Genomic DNA, 20,578 nt, shown 5'->3' on the forward strand with positions numbered 1-20,578 from the left:
ATTTTTTCAGCTGTCCATTTTGCTTTTCCAATTTTTCTGTTTAACTTATTACTATTGTGCTAAATAATACTATTTCTGCTATTTTATAAGATTTGTGCCTAATATAGTATTTCTGCTAAATTACAATATTTCTGCTTTTTATACTATTTGTGCTAAAACATAGTATTTCTACTAAATGTAGTATTTATGCTTAATCATACTATTTCTGCTTTTTATGGGATTTGTGCCTAATATAGTATTTCTGCTTTTTATAGGATTTTTGCTCAAACATAGTATTTCTACTAAATGTAGTGTTTATGCTTAATCATCCTATTTCTGCTTTTTATAGGATTTGTGCTTAATATAGTATTTCTGCTAAATTATAGTATTTCTGCTTCTTATAGTATTTGTGCTAAAACATAGTATTTCTACTAAATGTAGTATTTATGCTTAATCATACTATTTCTATATATTTCTGCCAGGTCCCCAGGCAGCCAATCCTCTGTGAGGACTGAGAAATTCAAATTTTCAAATCAGGGCCTGCACGGCTTCCCAGCCAATCATATATGTGTCCTGAGGCATTCAAATTTGCATATTGGGGCCTTCATGGCTTCTAAGCCAGCCAATCATATCTGAGGGCTGAGGAATTCAAATCCACAAATCAGGGCCTGCACAGCTTCCCAGCCAGCCAATCATGTATGTGGGCTCCAGGTATTCAAATTTGCATATTGGGGAATTCGTGGCTTCTAAGTCAACAAGTCATCCATGTCATATATCTCTAAAAATTCATATTTTAATGATAAATTGTCAACACTTGAAGATTCCCCCATCTCTTCTGAACAAAACGGTGTAAGAATGACCGCTCTAGCCCCTATGGTTAGGAAATTATGGTCATTTGTTTGAGGGGAATCCTCACTATGTGAAATAAACTGAAAGAAGCAGGTCTATGTCTCTGTGCTGCGTGTGTAAAAAGATGCACCTGTTTTGGCGGGAAAACGTAAACAGCCTCTCTGATTGGTGGATTCAAATTCAGCAGCTCCCAGGCTGACCTAGAAACTTAGTCCTCTCTCCCTGTGTGTGTGTGTGTGTGTGTGTGTGTGTGTGTGTGTGTGTGTGTGTGTGTGTGTGTGTGTTTAGTGGGAGAGAGAGGACCCTGCCCTTATTTGACAGCATGTCATTGTAGGATTTAAATTGAACATAGTTAGACTGGTTGACTGGATTAGAGCCTGTGTTTGTGTGTCCCTCTGTGCATTTGTGTTTCAATAAGTTATTACTATTCTGCTAAATCATAGTATTTCTGGTACTTTTCGGTACTTGTGCTAAATACAGTATTTCTGCTAAATCATACTATTTCTGCTTTTCATAGGATTTGTGCTTAATATAGTATTTCTGCTAAATTATAGTTTTTCTTCTTTTTATAATATTTGTGCTAAAACATAGTATTTCTACTAAATGTAGTATTTATGCTTAATAATAGTATTTCTATATATTTCTGCCAGGTCCCCAGGCAGCCAATCCTCTGTGAGGACTGAGACATTCAAATTTTCAAATCAGGGCCTGCACAGTTTCCCAGCCAATCAAATAAGTGTCCTGAGGCATTCAAATTTGCATATTGGGGCCTTCGTGGCTTCTAAGCCAGCCAATCATATCTGAGGGCTGAGGAATTCAAATCCACAAATCAGGGCCTGCACGGCTTCCCAGCCAGCCAATCACATATGTGGTCTCAGGCATTCAAATTTGCATATTGGGGAATTCGTGGCTTCTAAGTCAACAAGTCATCCATGTCGTATATCTCTAAAAATTCATATTTTAATATTAAATTGTCAACACTTGAAGATTCCCCCATCTCTTCTGAACAAAACGGTGTAAGAATGACCGTTCTAGCCCCTACGGTTAGGAAATTACGGTCATTTGTTTGAGGGGAGTCGTCACTATGAGAAATAGACTGCAAAAATCCTGTGTCTCTCTGTGCTGCTGCGTGTGTAAACAGATGCACCTGTTTTGGTGGGGAAAAGTGCACAGCCTCTCTGATTGGTGGATTCAAATTCACCAGCTCCCAGGCTGACCTAGAAACTTACTTCTCTCTCCCTGTGTGTGTGTGTGTGTGTGTGTGTGTGTGTGTGTGTGTGTGTGTGTGTGTGTGTGACAGAGAGAGAGAGAGAGAGAGAGAGAGAGAGAAAGGCTTTTAATGGGATGATCTCATTCTAAGATTTAAATTCAATATATTTAGACTGGTTGACTGAATTGGATCTTGTGTGTGGGTCTCTCTGTGCATGTGTGTTTCCTCATGTGTACATATTTGTGATTGTGTGGCTGTAATAAATGTTTTTGCAGATTTTTGTCATTTAACAAGTATATTTGAGGGACCCTCAGCATGTTCAGCATTTTTTCAGCTGTCCATTTTGCTTTTCCAATTTTTCTGTTTAACTTATTACTATTGTGCTAAATCATACTATTTCTGCTATTTTATAAGATTTGTGCTTAATATACTATTTCTGCTTTTATAGGATTTGTGCTTAATATAGTATTTCTGCTAAATGTAGTATTTATGCTTAATCATACTATTTCTGCTTTTCATAGTATTTGTGCTTAATATAGTATTTCTGCTAAATTTAGTATTTCTGATTAATTATAGTTTTTCTACTAAATCATAGTACAGTATTTCTGCTTTTTATGGGATTTGTGCTAAAACAAAGTATTTCTACTAAATGTAGTATTTGTGCTTAATCATACCATTTCTGCTTTTTATAGGATTTGTGCTTAATATAATATTTCTGCTAAATTATAGTATTTCTGCCAAATTATAATATTTGTGCTAAAACATAGTCTCAATTTAAAATTACAATATTCATAGTTCATCACAGTGTCTCTGGTAAATCACAATATTTCTGCTCTGTTGTACTATTTTTCTAAATCATAGTGTTTCTGTAATGTTTAAGTATTTTTGGCTAAATATATTCTTTCTGTTATCTTATACTATTTCTCCTAAATTCTTGTATTTTTGAGAAGTTATCATGTTTCTGGTAAGTTACAATATTTCTGCAAAGTTCTGCTATGCTATTGTATTTCTGCCAAGTATTATGTTTCCTCTAAGATATTGCAGTTCTGCTAAGTTATTCCATTTTAGCAAACTTCTTTTGCTTCTGCAAAGTTTTTACAATTTCTGCAACTTTTCAGCTTTTTCAGCTACTTTTTGCATACAGCTTCAGCTTTAAGCATCCACACTGCATTTTCGCAGGAAATGCAAATTTTTCTAGTTCTTTATTATTATTCTTAGGACTTCCGTACACTTTTCGCCGTGGAACTACTTCCACAATTTTTGTGCTATTTTCACCATTCAAACTTTAAACTATTCAGCTATTTTTGCTCTTTCCGGCTCTGACTTTTGCTATTTTTAACTATTATACTTTTTAAAATATTCCACTTTTTTCCTTTAATTTGTCCCATTGAAATGAATGGGAAACTTCCGCAATTGTGCTAAAATTTGCTTGTTTTTGGAACTTAACTACTTCCTCATTTTTTCACCTAGAACAACCATTCAAACTTTAAAATGTTCACAAATTATTGGGCTATTCAGGTATGATTCAGCTTTTTCAAATGTTTTACTGTTTTACTTTTATGCCTCTTAAAGTTTTGAGTTGCACAATTGTGATTTTTCACAAAATACATGCGTTGTTATGGTTGCTATGCTCTTGGCTTCCAGTGTGACACTGAAGCTTTTGCAGTCTTCTCTTCATGTCCGAACAACTGTTTGCTACTTGCTCAATTTTCACTCAACTTCCACAAATTATACATCAAAACGTAGGTATTTTTGCTGGCTTTCAGAAAATGTCATTATCATTGTTGTGGGATTTATAGAATTTTGGCAAATCTCCTCAGACCAACACAAGGTCTCAAAACCCTGCATAGAAAGTCAATGGAGAGCTTGTTCAAAATCATCGCTGGATTTCTGTAATGAGAGGCATATTCGAATCGTCATATCTCCTTAACGAAGCAAAGTTAAGACATGAGGCTTGTCCCCGTATATCTTCAGACACTCCTGACGCTCACAATTCAAGAATTTCTTTCTCACCTATTACCGTTCTGAAATGAGTTGGACTTGTTTGAGGGTAGGAAATTCGTCCGTCGCTCAGATTTCTTCAGATTTCAAACTGTGGAAATGAACCACTTTTTTCTCTCGTCATAACTTTTTGTTGGATTTCCACAGAGACCTGAAAATTTCTATGACTGTTCACCAAAGCCTGCTGTCTCTTACGGTGAAAGAATGATATCGATACTCCAAATAGATTTAGAGTTAGAAAGTGTTGTTTGAGGGCAAGTCAAGGCAGTTTTTGCTTCGCTCTGCTCAGTTATGGTGCATTAGAAGTCTAATATCTTTAATAATTCATATTTTAATGATAAATTGTTAACACTGGAAGATTCCCCCATCTCTTCTGAACAAAACGGTGTAAGAATGACCGCTCTAGCCCCTACGGTTAGGAAATTATGGTCATTTGTTTGAGGGGAGTCCTCACTATGAGAAATAGGCTGCAATAATCCTGTGCCTCTCTGTCCTGCGTGTGTAAAAAGATGCACCTGTTTTGGCGGGAAAACGTAAACAGCCACTCTGATTGGTGGATTTAAATTCGGCAGCTCTCTCCCTCTGTGTCTGTCTGTCTGTCTGTGTGTGTGTGTGTGTGTGTGTGTGTGTGTGTGTGTGTGTGTGTGTGTGTGTGTGTGTGTGTGTGTGTGTTTAGTGGGAGAGAGAGGACCCTGCCCTTATTTGGCAGCATGTCATTGTAGGATTTAAATTGAATATAGTTAGACTGGTTGACTGGATTAGAGCCTGTGTTTGTGTGTCCCTCTGTGCATTTGTGTTTCAATATGCCTCCATATTTGTAATTTTGTAAGTTATTACTATTCTGCTAAATCATACTATTTCTGCTTTTCATAAGATTTGTGCCTAATATAGTATTTCTGCTAAATTATAGTATTTATTCTTTTTATAGGATTTGTGCCTAACATAGTATTTCTGCTAAATTATAGTATTTCTGCTTTTTATACTATTTGTGCCTAATATAGTATTTCTGCTTTTTATAAGATTTGTGCCTAATATAGTATTTCTGCTTTTTATAGGATTTGTGCTAAAACATAGTATTTCTACTAAATGTAGTATTTATGCTTAATCATAGTATTTCTATATATTTCTGCCAGGTCCCCAGGCAGCCAATCCTCTGTGAGGACTGAGAAATTCAAATTTTCAAATCAGGGCCTGCACGGTTTCCCAGCCAATCATATATGTGTCCTGAGGCATTCAAATTTGCATATTGGGGCCTTCATGGCTTCTAAGCCAGCCAATCATATCTGAGGGCTGAGGAATTCAAATCCACAAATCAGGGCCTGCACGGCTTCCCAGGCAGCCAATCATATATGTGGCCTCAGGCATTCATATTTGCATATTGGGGAATTCGTGGCTTCTAAGTCAACAAGTCATCCATGTCATATATCTCTAAAAATTCACATTTTAATGATAAATTGTCAACACTTGAAGATTCCCCCATCTCTTCTGAACAAAACGGTGTAAGAATGACCGTTCTAGCCCCTACGGTTAGGAAATTATGGTCATTTGTTTGAGGGGAGTCCTCACTATGAGAAATAGACTGCAACTAGAAAAATTTGCATTTCCTGCGAAAATGCAGTGTGGATGCCTTAACGGCTGAAGATATCTGCTGAAAAAAGCTGAAAAAGTTGAAACAAAAAAAAAAAAAAAAAAAAAATGCCCTGAGCAGGATTCGAACCTGGCCCACCTGGTCAAAGGGCAGCTATTTAGCTCACTGAGCCAAACACTTTCTCACAAAGAAAAGGTGGAGAGATTGACAATTGTGCTAGCAGAATTTGGGCAAAAAAAAGGGGGTGAAAATTCTGCTGAAAAGAGTTCAATCAGCAGAATTTCTGCTGAAAAGAGGTGAATGAGCAGAATTCTGCTGAAAAGAGTTTTTTTCTGAAAACAGCAGAAAAAACTGAAAATTTTGCTGAAAAGAGTTGAATGAGCAGAATTCTGCTGAAAAGAGGTTTTTGCTGAAAAAGAGCTGAAAAAGTTTGGATTTGTGCTGAAAAGGGGTTAAAAAAACTGAAAATTTTGCTGAAAAGGGGTGAAAAAAATGAAATTTGTGTTGAAAAGAGTTTAAAAAAAGTTTAACTGTTAAGTGAAAGAAATGTTGCCATAAGCTGGATTTGAACCCAGGCCTCCCAGTCTGAGAACGGATGCTTATCTCACTGAGGTAAAACACAGCTCAGCCCATCATGCAAAATCAGTGACCACATTGATAATGTGTTCCATTCATTTCAATGGTCAAAAGTCATAACACACATCAGCAGAAATAGCAGAATTTTTTAAAGTTTAAACATAGCATTTCTGCTAAAACTTAGTATTTATACTAAATAATATTTTTTTCCTGCCAAATCATAGCATTTGTGCTGGAACACAGAAAGTTCCACCAAATCATACAATTTGTACTAAAACATTATTTATGATTTAGCAGAAACATTGGGACTTGGTAGAAATACTATGATTTACATGAAATACTTTGACTTGGCAGAAGTACTACAATCTAGGAAAAAAGTACTAAAGCATAGCAGAAATTCTATCATTGAGCAGAATTACTAGGATTTAGAAGAAATACTAAGATTTGGCACAAACACTGATGTGGCTCAAGAACCTTTATTGTGCAGTTATACTATGATTTGGAAGAAATACTATACTTTGGCACAAATACTATGATTTGGAAGAAATACTATGTTTTAGCACAAATACTATGATTTGGCTCAAATACTATAACTATCCTCAGTCAGAAGGAGAGGCTGACATCCAGGGATTAGATTACCACAGGTGGAGTTTATTGCGGTCAGATGGATGGTACAGGGAGGTATGGCATACAGTAGGAGGATGTGGAGAGGTGATATGGTGTGGTTTCTATGATTAAGAACAGGGTATGCATTACAACATGCATACAGATTAAAGATTAAGAAAACTGGTAACAAATTCCTCCACTACAAATCAGTCTGATGCCACTTTTTACAGGGTTCCCGTTTACTAAGGCACTACCCAAAAGGTGCCACAAGAGGGCACTCCAACACAAGAGATGACCTATTTACACTGATGCACTTAGTAAACAGCCCCTACTTAGCCACTACATAATACAGTGATATTACAGTATACAAATTCACACGAATACTATGATTTGGCAGAAATACTATGACTGAGTAGTAATACTATAACATAACAGATTTCCTAAAAAAAACTATTAAATTGCAGTAATTCTATGACTTGGCAGAGATACTACGTTTTAGCACAAATACTATAACAACGCAGAAATACTATGACTTAGTAGTAATACTATAACATAACAGTTCAATGTTCTTGCACAAATACCACAATATGGCAGAAATACTATGTTTTAGCACAAATACTGTGATTTGGTATAAATACTATGATTTGGCACACATACTATATTCCGCAGATACACTATAACATAACAGATATTCTACAACTTAGTACTAATACTATAACATAACAGAATTATTATTTGGGCACAAATACCACGATTTGGCAAAAATACTATGATTGGGTACAAATACTATGATTTGGCAATAATACTGCATTTTAACACAACTACTGAGATTTAATTGAAATACTATGATTTAGAAGAAATACTATTACTCCATACAAATACGATACTTTGGGACAAATACTATGTTTTGGTTCTAATACTATGATGTGCAACAAATACTATGATTTGGCACAAGTACTATGATTTAGTACAAATACTATGATTTGGCAGAAATACTATGACTGAGTAGTAATACTATAACATAACAGATTTCCTAAAAAAAAACTATGAAATTGCATTAATTCTATGACTTGGCAGAGATACTACCTTTTAGCACAAATACTATAACAACGCAGAAATACTATGACTTAGTAGTAATACTATAACATAACAGTTCAATGTTCTTGCACAAATACCACAATATGGCAGAAATACTATGTTTTAGCAAAAATGCTGTGATTTGGTGTAAATACTACGATTTGGCACACATACTATATTCCGCAGATACACTATAACATAACAGATATTCTACGACTTAGTAGTAATACTATAACATAACAGAATTATTAATTGGGCACAAATACCACAATTTGGCAAAAATACTATGATTGGGTACAAATACTATGATTTGGCAATAATACTGCATTTTAACACAACTACTGAGATTTGATTGAAATACTATGATTTAGAAGAAATACTATTACTCCATACAAATACGATGCTTTGGGACAAATACTATGTTTTGGTTCCAATACTATGATGTTCAACAAATACTATGATTTGGCACAAGTACTATGATTTAGTACAAATACTATGATTTGGCAGAAATACCATGCCTTAGTAGTAATACTATGACATAAAAGATATACTATGGTTTTGCAGACATACTATGATTTTGCACAAATACCATGATTTGGCACAAATGCTATGATTTAGCAGAAATACTATGATTGGGTACAAATACTATGATTTGGCAATAATACTGCGTTTTAACAACAACTACTGAGATTTGATTGAAATACTATGATTTAGAAGAAATACTATGACTCCATACAAATACGATGCTTTGGCACAAATACTATGATTTGGCACAAGTACTATGATTTAGTACAAATACTATGATTTGGCAGGAATACTCTGATTTGGCAGAAATACTCTGATTTAGCAGAAGTACTATCTTTTGGTAGAAATTCCTGCTAAAAGATACTATTTCTGCGTTTTAGCAGAAATAATGTAATTTGGCATAAATACTATGCCTTAGTAGTAATACTATAACATAACAGAATTATTAATTGGGCACAAATACCACGATTTGGCAAAAATGCCATGATTCAGCACAAATATGATGACATGGCAAAAATACTATGATTGGGTACAAATACTATGATTTGGCAATAATACTGCATTTTAACACAACTACTGAGATTTGATTGAAATACTATGATTTTGAAGAAATACTATTACTCCATACAAATACGATGCTTTGGGACAAATACTATGTTTTGGTTCCAATACTATGATGTGCAACAAATACTATGATTTGGCACAAGTACTATGATTTAGTACAAATACTATGATTTGGCAGAAATACTATGCCTTAGTAGTAATACTATAACATAAGGGATATACTATGGTTTTGCAGACATACTATGTTTTTGCACAAATACCATGATTTGGCACAAATGCTATGATTTAGCAGAAATACTATGAATGGGTACAAATACTATGATTTTGCAATAATACTGCGTTTTAACAACAACTACTGAGATTTGATTGAAATACTATGATTTAGAAGAAATACTATGACTCCATACAAATACGATGCTTTGGCACAAATACTATGATTTGTCACAAGTACTATCATTTAGTACAAATAATATGATTGGGCAGAAGTACTATGTTTCAGTACAAATACTATGATTTGGCAGGAATACTCTGATTTAGCAGAAATACTATGTTTTAACATAAATACTATCTTTTGGCAGAAATTCCTGCTAAAAAGGACTATTTCTGCTTTTTAGCAGAAATACTGTAATTTGGCATAAATACTATAATTTGGTATAAATACTGTGATTTGGCACATATAATATATTCAGCACATATACTATAACATAACAGAAATATTATGATTTGGCCCCAAAACCATGATTTTGCACAAATACCATGATTTGGCAAATATACTATGATTTTTCAAAAAATACTATGATTTAGCAGAAGTACTAAGATGTAGTAGAAGTACTTTGCTTTAGCAGAAATACTATGATTGAGGAGTAATACCTAAACATAGGAGAAATATTGATACACAGACACACATACACAGACAGTAAAGGGAACAGGAGCTGTTGAGAGTCTGGGCTTGGTATATGTAGGTCAGTTAAATTAGCTGCACCTGCTGTAGTCAGCCCTTACACACGCAGACACAGAGAGAGGTGTGAGTTTTCTTCAGTGTATTTCTGACATTCAGGATTCCCCTCAAACAAATGGCCATAATTTCCTAACCGTAGAGGCTAGAACGGTCATTCAGACATTGTTTTGTTCAGAAGAGATGGGGGAATCTTCAGGTCTTCATAATTCAGAGATAAAATATAAATTATTAAAGATATATGACTTGTAATACACTGTAACTGAGTAGAGGCGAAGCAAAAACTGCCTTGACTTGCTCTCAAACAACCTTTGGTAACTCTAAATCTATATGGAGCATCAAAATCATTCTTTCACCGTAAGAAACAGCAGGCTTTGGTGAACAGTCATGGAAATTTTCAGGGCTCTGTGGAAATCCATCAAAAAGATATGATGAGAGAAAAAAGTGACTCATTTCCAGAATTTGAAATCTGATGAAATCTGAGCGAGGGACAAATTTCCTACCCTCAAACAAGTCTAACTCATCTCAGAACGGTAATAGGTGAGAAAATAATTCTTGAATTGTGAGCATCAGGAGTGTCTGAAGATATACCGGGACAAGCCTCATGTCTTAACTTCGCTTCGTTAAGGAGATATGACAATTTGAAAATGCCTCTCATTAGAGAAATCCAGCGGTGATTTTGAACAAACTCTCCATTGAGTTTATATGGAGAGTTTTCTGACTTTGTGTTACTCTGAGGAGATTTGCAAAATAACTATGAGTCCCACAACAATGATAGGGACATTTTCTGAAAGCCAGCAAAAATACCTACGTTTTGGTGTATAATCTGTGGGGCTTGAGTGGAAATTGAGCGAGTAGCAAGAAGTTGTTTGGACATGAAGAGAAAATTCACACAGTTTCACTGTCCCCTCTGAGTTAATTGCATAGCAACCATAGCAACGCATGTATTTTCTGAAAAATCACAATTTTGCAACTGAAGACTTAAAGAGAGATAAGATGAAAACAGTAGAAGATCTGAAAAAGCTGAATCATACAGGAATGGCCCAATCATTTGAGAACGTTTTAAAGTTTGAATGGAGTTTCTAGGTGAAAGTATGAGGCAGTAGTTAAGTTTCAAAGACAAGAAAGTTTTAGCAGAATTGTGGAAGTTTCCCATTCATTTCAATGGGACAAATTAAAGGAAAAAAGTGTAATATTTTAAAAAGTATAATAGTAATAAACACCAAAAGTCATAGCCGGCATAAGCAGAAAGAGCAGAACAGTTTAGAGTTTGAACGGTGAAAATAGCACAAAAATTGTGGAAGTAGATCCACGGCGAAAAGTGTACGGAAACACCCGGAATAATAAAGAATAAAGAGAAACAGGAACTCAATAGTGTGGATGCCTATTAAGGCATCCACACAATAATCCTGTGCCTCTCTGTGCCGCGTGTGTAAAAAGATGCACCTGTTTTGGCGGGAAAATGTAAACAGCCACTCTGATTGGTGGATTCAAATTCGGCAGCTCTCTCCCTCTGTGTCTGTCTGTGTGTGTGTGTGTGTGTGTGTGTGTGTGTGTGTGTGTGTGTGTGTGTGTGTGTGTGTGTGTGTGTTTAGTGGGAGAGAGAGGACCCTGCCCTTATTTGGCAGCATGTCATTGTAGGATTTAAATTGAATATAGTTAGACTGGTTGACTGGATTAGAGCCTGTGTTTGTGTGTCCCTCTGTGCATTTGTGTTTCAATATGCCTCCATATTTGTAATTTTGTAAGTTATTACTATTCTGCTAAATCATACTATTTCTGCTTTTCATAAGATTTGTGCCTAATATAGTATTTCTGCTAAATTATAGTATTTATTCTTTTTATAGGATTTGTGCCTAACATAGTATTTCTGCTAAATTATAGTATTTCTGCTTTTTATACTATTTGTGCCTAATATAGTATTTCTGCTTTTTATAAGATTTGTGCCTAATATAGTATTTCTGCTTTTTATAGGATTTGTACCTAATATAGTATTTCTGCTTTTTATAGGATTTGTGCTTAATATAGTATTTCTGCTAAATTATAGTATTTCTGCTTTTTATAGTATTTGTGCTAAAACATAGTATTTTTACTAAATGTAGTATTTATGCTTAATCATAATATTTCTATATATTTCTGCCAGGTCCCCAGGCAGCCAATCCTCTGTGAGGACTGAGAAATTCAAATTTTCAAATCAGGGCCTGCACGGCTTCCCAGCCAATCATATATGTGTCCTGAGGCATTCAAATTTGCATATTGGGGCCTTCATGGCTTCTAAGCCAGCCAATCATATCTGAGGGCTGAGGAATTCAAATCCACAAATCAGGGCCTGCACGGCTTCCCAGCCAGCCAATCATATATGTGGTCTCAGGCATTCATATTTGCATATTGGGGAATTCGTGGCTTCTAAGTCAACAAGTCATCCATGTCATATATCTCTAAAAATTCACATTTTAATGATAAATTGTCAACACTTGAAGATTCCCCCATCTCTTCTGAACAAAACGGTGTAAGAATGACCGTTCTAGCCCCTACGGTTAGGAAATTATGGTCATTTGTTTGAGGGGAGTCCTCACTATGAGAAATAGACTGCAATAATCCTGTGTCTCTCTCTGTGCCGCGTGTGTAAAAAGATGCACCTGTTTTGGCGGGAAAACGTAAACAGCCACTCTGATTGGTGGATTCAAATTCGGCAGCTCTCTCCCTCTGTGTGTGTGTGTGTGTCTGTGTGTGTGTGTGTGTGTGTGTGTGTGTGTTTAGTGGGAGAGAGAGGACCCTGCCCTTATTTGGCAGCATGTCATTGTAGGATTTAAATTGAATATAGTTAGACTGGTTGACTGGATTAGAGCCTGTGTTTGTGTGTCCCTCTGTGCATTTGTGTTTCAATATGCCTCCATATTTGTAATTTTGTAAGTTATTACTATTCTGCTAAATCATACTATTTCTGCTTTTCATAAGATTTGTGCCTAATATAGTATTTCTGCTAAATTATAGTATTTATTCTTTTTATAGGATTTGTGCCTAACATAGTATTTCTGCTAAATTATAGTATTTCTGCTTTTTATACTATTTGTGCCTAATATAGTATTTCTGCTTTTTATAAGATTTGTGCCTAATATAGTATTTCTGCTTTTTATAGGATTTGTGCTAAAACATAGTATTTCTACTAAATGTAGTATTTATGCTTAATCATAGTATTTCTATATATTTCTGCCAGGTCCCCAGGCAGCCAATCCTCTGTGAGGACTGAGAAATTCAAATTTTCAAATCAGGGCCTGCACGGTTTCCCAGCCAATCATATATGTGTCCTGAGGCATTCAAATTTGCATATTGGGGCCTTCATGGCTTCTAAGCCAGCCAATCATATCTGAGGGCTGAGGAATTCAAATCCACAAATCAGGGCCTGCACGGCTTCCCAGGCAGCCAATCATATATGTGGCCTCAGGCATTCAAATTTGCATATTGGGGAATTCGTGGCTTCTAAGTCAACAAGTCATCCATGTCATATATCTCTAAAAATTCATATTTTAATGATAAATTGTCAACACTTGAAGATTCCCCAATCACTTCTGAACAAAACCGTGTAAGAATGACCGTTCTAGCCCCTACGGTTAGGAAATTATGGTCATTTGTTTGAGGGGAGTCCTCACTATGAGAAATAGACTGCAATAATCCTGTGTCTCTCTCTGTGCCGCGTGTGTAAATAGATGCACCTGTTTTGGCGGGAAAAAGTACACAGCCTCTCTGATTGGTGGATTTAAATTCAGCAGCTCCCAGGCTGACCTAGAAACTTACTTCTCTCTCCCTGTGTGTGTGTGTGTGTGTGTGTGTGTGTGTGTGTGTGTGTGTGTGTGTGTGTGTGTGTTAACATCCCTGAGGAGCTGACGAGTTTTCATCAATAAAAGGAAAGTGGACGACCACAGAGCTGTTAGTCTTTGTTATACACAGGGTGAAATACATGTTTGGAGCACAAAGAACAGCACTCACTGCTAACAGATACTGCAAACACAGAACAACTACTTAGTGATCTATATATACTGTAGGTCTTTGACTAAGCTTTTAAAAATGGTTTTAAAAAGCAGGAGGGCTGGAGCTTATCCTCTCTGGGATAGCGTGAAAGGCAGTTTGCACACCAGACAGGTTTCCAGTCTGTCACAGGACTAAAAAACACAACTTAACAATCTATCCAATTTGAAATCATTAGTTAACACCTATCATGTCTTTAGACTGTGGGAGGAAGAACTCACTCAGCACAGTGAACTGTTTAAACTGCACGTTAGTGTGAGGTGAAGTAAAGATAGTCTTCTTTGCAGTGGAAAGTTTTAAACCTTGTGGTCTGAAACCATGAAAGCAGGTCTGTGATGGTTATTGCCACTTAGAAGAACAACCAGAATGCTTTGCAGTCTGTTACTTCCTCATACAGACCTTTATTTTGTCTCATTGCTGTTTTGGGCCTCCTCTTGATCCAGAAAACAATCAGAACATTTGATATCAGCACATTAAAACCCATGAACGTTGTTCTAATTATTTATTTAATACCTGAAATTTTGTAATCTAAAGAGTACTTTGTGGGCAGCACTTGCCATGGTGGTTAGCACTGTTGTCTTACAGCAAGAAGGTCCTGAGTTCAATCCTTTTGAATGGTCTCTCTGTTTTTGTGTGGATTCACTCCGAGTACTCCTCCAAAAACATGCAGTTAATAAGATAAGGTTAACTGATTGTTCTAACTTGCCACATAGGTGTGACTGGTTGTCTGTCCATGGTGTACCCCACCTACCTGGGATAACCTGCAGACACCCTGCTTCCTTAAATTGGACACGCAGAAGAGAATGGATGGACAGACTACATTCAGGATGTTCAACATTATTAATAAAGGACAAATTTCTCTTGCTTGAGAAATACTTGATGCAAGTGGAAACTTTGGTTTGTTTGTGAGAAACTCCAAAGAGCTGCTTTTATCCAAGCTTCATCTTTCCTTTGAATATTGTTTAAAATTGAAAAACATACTAACGTGAGACGTTCATGCAACAAAAAGAGTGGAAGTCTCACCTTTTAGTTTCCTGTCAACATGTCGTTCCACCAAAACAACCAGTAACATCACTACTAACACAACACAGACTGTTCCAGCTGTCAGCAACACGGGGAGAAGTGGAGAGGAACCAGCAGAAGAGGCAGGTGGAGGTGTGGTGGTGTGTTTGTCTAAAACAAAGCAAACACAGTCATTAAGTTGTCGTCACATTGTGAATGTTGAACCTGCAGAAACACAGACAGGTGAGTGTGTCACCTGTGACAGTGATCCAGCTGGATAGAGACTCTCCATGACCGCTGATGTCACACTTGTAGAGGCCTTCATCAGACCTGGAAACATGCTGGATGGTCATGTGACCTGTAGAGTCTTTCCCAGTGAAGACGCCATCTTTGAAGAAAATGGCTTGGAGGTTGGAGGGAGTGGTCTTTGTTTTACAGAGCAGAGTGACGTCATCTCCCTCCATCACAGGGAGGACAGGACTCTGCAGGATCACTGATCCACCTCAACACAGAGACAAACTACAGCATTTCATCCATTTACACACAGCTTCATCAACACTAACTCCACACACTCAGCTTACCAGTGACTGTCAGGTTAACCATGTTACTGATGGTACTCTGATTGAACTCACACCAATATATTCCACTGTCATGAGGCACCATCATACTTATATTACAGGAAGAACCAGCTGGTTTTCCCCACCCATCTCCACACTGAGTCCTCTGTTTGCTTGTGTTTCTCCTCAGAGTCCATCCAGCAGAGCTGTCGTCCTCCTCACAGCTCCTCAAAGTCTCCTTCAAAGAACTGAGAGCTGCTGGGACTCACAGTCAGACGAGCTGTGAGGGTTAAAAATAAAAATAAAAATGTCATGGTTGTGCAAAGCAATGATGATACAACATTCTTTAAATTAGAATTAAAATACTTCTTATGTGGTTCGGGCTGCCAACCCTAAACATTAAAGAAGAAGAATTTAACACATATTTGACATATTTAAAAGAAAATCACTGACCTTGGTTTGTTATCCTGCAAGGCATTGAAGTCAAAACTAAAGATAAGTAAAACTTAGGTTAGCATGTAAAATAATAAAGACTGTAATTAATTTGGCTCGTCCCATCTCGTCTATCTCTGATCTCTTGTCCACTTATAATTATGTGAGTAAGTAATCCTTGTGGGAGGCATACATCAATGTAAAAGAATAACAGACTGTGTTTTTGAACTCTTTAAGAAAAAGATCTATTCATATTTATTATTTTTAGCTTGTTGCTATGTTTATATTTATAGTTCTAGTCTTAAGGTTTGTTACTGTTACGTTCCTCATTTCATCTCAAGTCTCCTTTTTCTTTATGTTTGTGCGTCTCCTGTGTCTAGACTGGGTTCTCTCTCTGTCTCCCTAGTCCGCTGTGTCCTCCTGTCTGTTCTTCTCTGGTTCCAGTGTTAAGACTGTGTCTCTGTGCCTTTGTGTTAGTTATTGCTAAGTTCACAAGAACTCAATAAAATTAAATATTGGAAATCAGAAATCCATCAGTTTATTAACACTGTGCACATTTCTGCTCCCACATCTCTAACACCAAATCTGTAACGCTGTTCCTTTAGTGATTATTGGATGTTTTCGAACTCACTGTACTCGATGCATAAGAAACATTTGGAAACATGACCGGTAACAGTAAGCATGAAGTCGCGTGTCCACTTTAAAGATAAGCTGATATAATAACTAACTAACCTCTGTCAAGTTCACATTAACAGAGCAGACAGAAAAAGTTCAACATTTAAAAGGAAGAAATTCTTCACTTACAGAGCAGAAATAGTAGAGACGCGTCATCCATTGTCCTCTTGACTCATGTGACTCATTTTCTCTTTTTGTCATACAGACACAGTAAACTCCTTCCCCACATACTTTTCTTGCCTATATGTAAGATGTTTGTAAAAAGTAGATTAAAAAAATCAGGACAGAAAATCAAAAATATTGTTTAACAGAAGATAGTAAAAGAGCAGGCTCTCTAATGTTGCTTTTTGAAAAACATCCACTCTTTTTGAATTTGAAGCACCACATGAACTGAGATCTGGGGAGGACCAACTGATGCAGTTTTGAAAGTACAGTTTTTCCCAGACATACGATTTTAGCAGCTCATTGAGCCTCCACTCTGGAAACTGTTCTCTGCCAACAAATGGCTCATAAATCGCTTGTGCAGGCTGCTTTCATGCTGTTTTACACCAGTTCTGATCGAAATGCTGAAGCATTAGACCAGGCTATGATTTTACAATCTTCTGTTCTCTGATGTTGGTGAGCCTGTGTGAACTGTGGCCTCAGTTTCCTGTTATTAGCTCTACACTCTTGCTGTTGTTACGTCCTATGTGCTGTGCATACCGTGCTCTTCTGCATACCTTGGTTGTAATCAGTGGCTATTTGTGTTGCCTTACTATCAGCTTAAAGCAGACTGGACTCTGACCTCTGTCATCAACAGATGTTTTTTTGGGAAATCCTAGAAAATCAGAAGTTTCCATCTGGCATCAACATCAATGCCACATTCCCCTTTACTTAAATCACCTAAATCAAATGAGAATATCTGTAACTGTAATGCTGTTGCCATGTGATTGGCTCATTATATATTTGCATAAAAAACAGTGACATTTGTACCTAATAAAATGGTCAGTAAGTTTGTACTGTGATCAGAACAGTTCCTCTTTAATAGCATGTTGATTTCAGTGTTTGTTTCTTTATACATGTTGTGTGTTTCTCGGCCTTATGTGGGGACAGAAATGAGCTGTTGTGAGTTCCAAGTAAAGCAGTGAAGCTTTACTAGTAAAGCACTGCTATATTAGCAATGGGCTGTGGTTTCAGACTGATATGAGTACAAATGTGAGAGTAACAGATACCACAGAGTGGCTCATCTGTGTGAAACTGGGGCACAAAAAGTACCAGTATATTCAAAAGGTTCAGTTTGCAGGCCTGCATTAACACTAAAAGGTTAAAGATGTATATCATTTAGTGTGAGGTAATATAGAACATTATAAGGAAAAATAACTGATGTTTGTGAAATGTGGATGTTACTCTGAAATGTGCCATCAGCTAAATGCCATTTCAAACCCAACAGCACTCCCCCAACAGGACAAGGATGGAAACAGCATCTGGTGATGTGCATGGGTGGTAGACTTCAGGTGCTCATTGTAGGCAAAGGACTTTAGACCGAGTAAAACCTGTGCTTATATTTAAAACAATGTTAATTTGTCTAATTGTCTTTGAGCCTCTGAAAATGGAGGACTGTTTATAAAAAATATGTCTTAATTCATTGAATGCAACACACTTAAATTACAGCTGGAAGTTTGCACATCAGTCACATCTTGATTATAGTGTCAAATATTTTGTGGTGGTGCACAGAGGCAAACTATGAACAAATGTGTTTTTTGCCACCAAATGATGTCCATAACTGTAACACCCATTACTGATGATAATACAACTCTGTTACTGTTACAACTTCATTTAATAAAGTGCATGAGATCAGAAACACAACACATAAAGTATCAGAACATGGCTCATCAAATTTGATTACAATACAACTAGTATGTAAGTTGACAAAATACATATAAATACTTCAGAGACACAATCCTTCCCTGAGATTAATGAGCACATATTTTCACATCTATAAAACCTCATTAGAGCCCAAAAACTGAAATCGTTTATTTTTATGTGAATGACATCATGATTTAAAGACTGTGGGTCAGTGAAGAGAAACAGCAACGTGCTCTGTTCTGTTCATCTGGATGTAGCGTTTTCAGTGGACATTTCGTCACTGATCCAAGTGACTTCTTCAGTCAGTCGATAAATTATGATGTAGATTTATAATATGAATTCTTGTCGCATACTTGATTGTGTAATAATATCTTATGATTTGACAAATTGGAGTTGATTCATTATCACTTGCCTCACTTAATAGACCAGAGAACGCTACCACAACTAGAAACCAGGGTTACACTACTTTCCACTGGAGAAAAGCTGGAAAAGGGTAGATATATATTCTTGGGAATATAGTTTGATTCAAAGGTTAGAGCACATTAATAAAGTTGAGAAAAATGTAAATGAGATTTTAAATATAATTAGATAGAGGGCAGCTTTAAAAATGTATATATAGCATTAGTAAGATTAGATGTGGATAAAGTGGATAGGATGCAGGCCAAGGCACTGCGTCTCTGCTGTGGGATAATGAGATCTTTGGCTGCTGTTGATGTGGACATGGGAGGCAACAGCAGCTAAAAATTTACTGGGCTTCACTTACAGGTTACAGAGATTTCCATCCAGACGAAAAGCATCTTAACTGGGAGAGAGAAAGGGCAAGGAGGAGTTGTTTTGAGTGGGACGATGAGATCACCAACCGTTTTTATACCTCCTACTCATCTCTGCAGATATTGAGGACGGACATTCAGCAAAATACAGCCTTGCAACAATAACATAAAGACAACTGTAATGTCTGCGAGCATGGGGCAAAACAGAACCACAGGTCCTCACTGACTGGACAAGCACACACACTCATTTATATCATTTCTCAATAACTGTTTCCAGTTGGACCAGCTTCTACATATATCACACAGACACATGTTACAGCACGAGTGCATGTTTTTAACATATAAGTGTAACAATATTTGAATCCTTTAATCACCCATCAGATCTTCATTTCTGGATCATCCATTCAACCAAGTCATTGACAGCACTGCTCTGATACAAAGTCATAGTAGTATATGCACCCTGCTCTCTGCCTTCCTTCCTATTTTAAAACAGTTTGTTTTCTTGTCCACAGTTAAAGTGTTTCAGGAAATTGCGTCTATTTTAATCAGTGAAGTGTAAAATAGCTGAGCTGAGGTAATAGATTGACTTTTCATCTGAATCATTACTGAGTGAAATTAAGGTCCTAATACTGAATAAAAGATTAAAAAACAATGAACCCGTGTAATAATACTGACAGGTCAATTCAAAGTTGCTCTGTTGTCACATATTGATAGTGATTGTTTGGCCACGTGACAGCAGTATTTATTTTTTTATTTAAAAAACAACAACAATCTTCACCCTCCAGGGCCAGTTTAGTATCACCAATTAATCAAACTCCATGCAGGTCTTTGGACTGTTTAAGAAACCCTTCTTATTTTAAAACACTGTTTGTTTGTTTGTCCACCGTTAAAGCGTTTCAGAAAATTGCATCTATTTTAATCAGTGATGTGTAAAATAGCTGAGAAAATATTTTTAGTGTTAAAATTCAGTTAATGAAAAATGTAAACTTTATAAATAAGATTTGATTCATCAGATAAAAGCACGACAAGTTAAACTTTGTGCACTCAACGCCTCATAGTATCGTGCACCACCACTCCAGAGGAGTAGATGGCGATAATACACTGTGGTCTACAGGAACCAGGGAAGAAAAGATCAAATCCATGGTTTACAGTTTTTTCTGAATGCCTAAACCCTAACTGTGATTCCTGTAGCACAATTCCTAAAACTATTCAGACATATAGCAAAACCACTCACTGAGTTTGCAAAACCAAAAGCACAAAAACTGCTTTGCACTCAGTTTGCAATTTCGTAACACACACTTTGCAAAACTGTAGGCACAATTCACTGCACAACACTCAATT

At 36.5% G+C, this 20,578-nt stretch overlaps 1 protein-coding gene across 1 annotated transcript; it reads right to left on the reverse strand.

Moving 5' to 3' along the window:
- Positions 1-14,950: 14,950 nt before the first annotated feature.
- Positions 14,951-15,671, reverse strand: LOC146685765 (low affinity immunoglobulin gamma Fc region receptor II-a-like). The gene is made up of 3 exons (XM_085442438.1): positions 15,540-15,671; positions 15,215-15,460; positions 14,951-15,129 (listed from the first exon to the last, which is right to left on the reverse strand). The coding sequence occupies exons 1-3, from the start codon at positions 15,622-15,624 to the stop codon at positions 14,951-14,953; spliced, it is 510 nt and encodes a 169-aa protein (XP_085298564.1). The 5' UTR covers positions 15,625-15,671.
- Positions 15,672-20,578: the final 4,907 nt, after the last annotated feature.

This window comes from Copadichromis virginalis, linkage group LG19 (assembly GCF_057382275.1).
Source record: "Copadichromis virginalis isolate Kocher_CV1m ecotype Utaka linkage group LG19, C_Virginalis_male_GT1.1, whole genome shotgun sequence".
Classification (NCBI taxonomy): Eukaryota; Metazoa; Chordata; class Actinopteri; order Cichliformes; family Cichlidae; genus Copadichromis; species Copadichromis virginalis.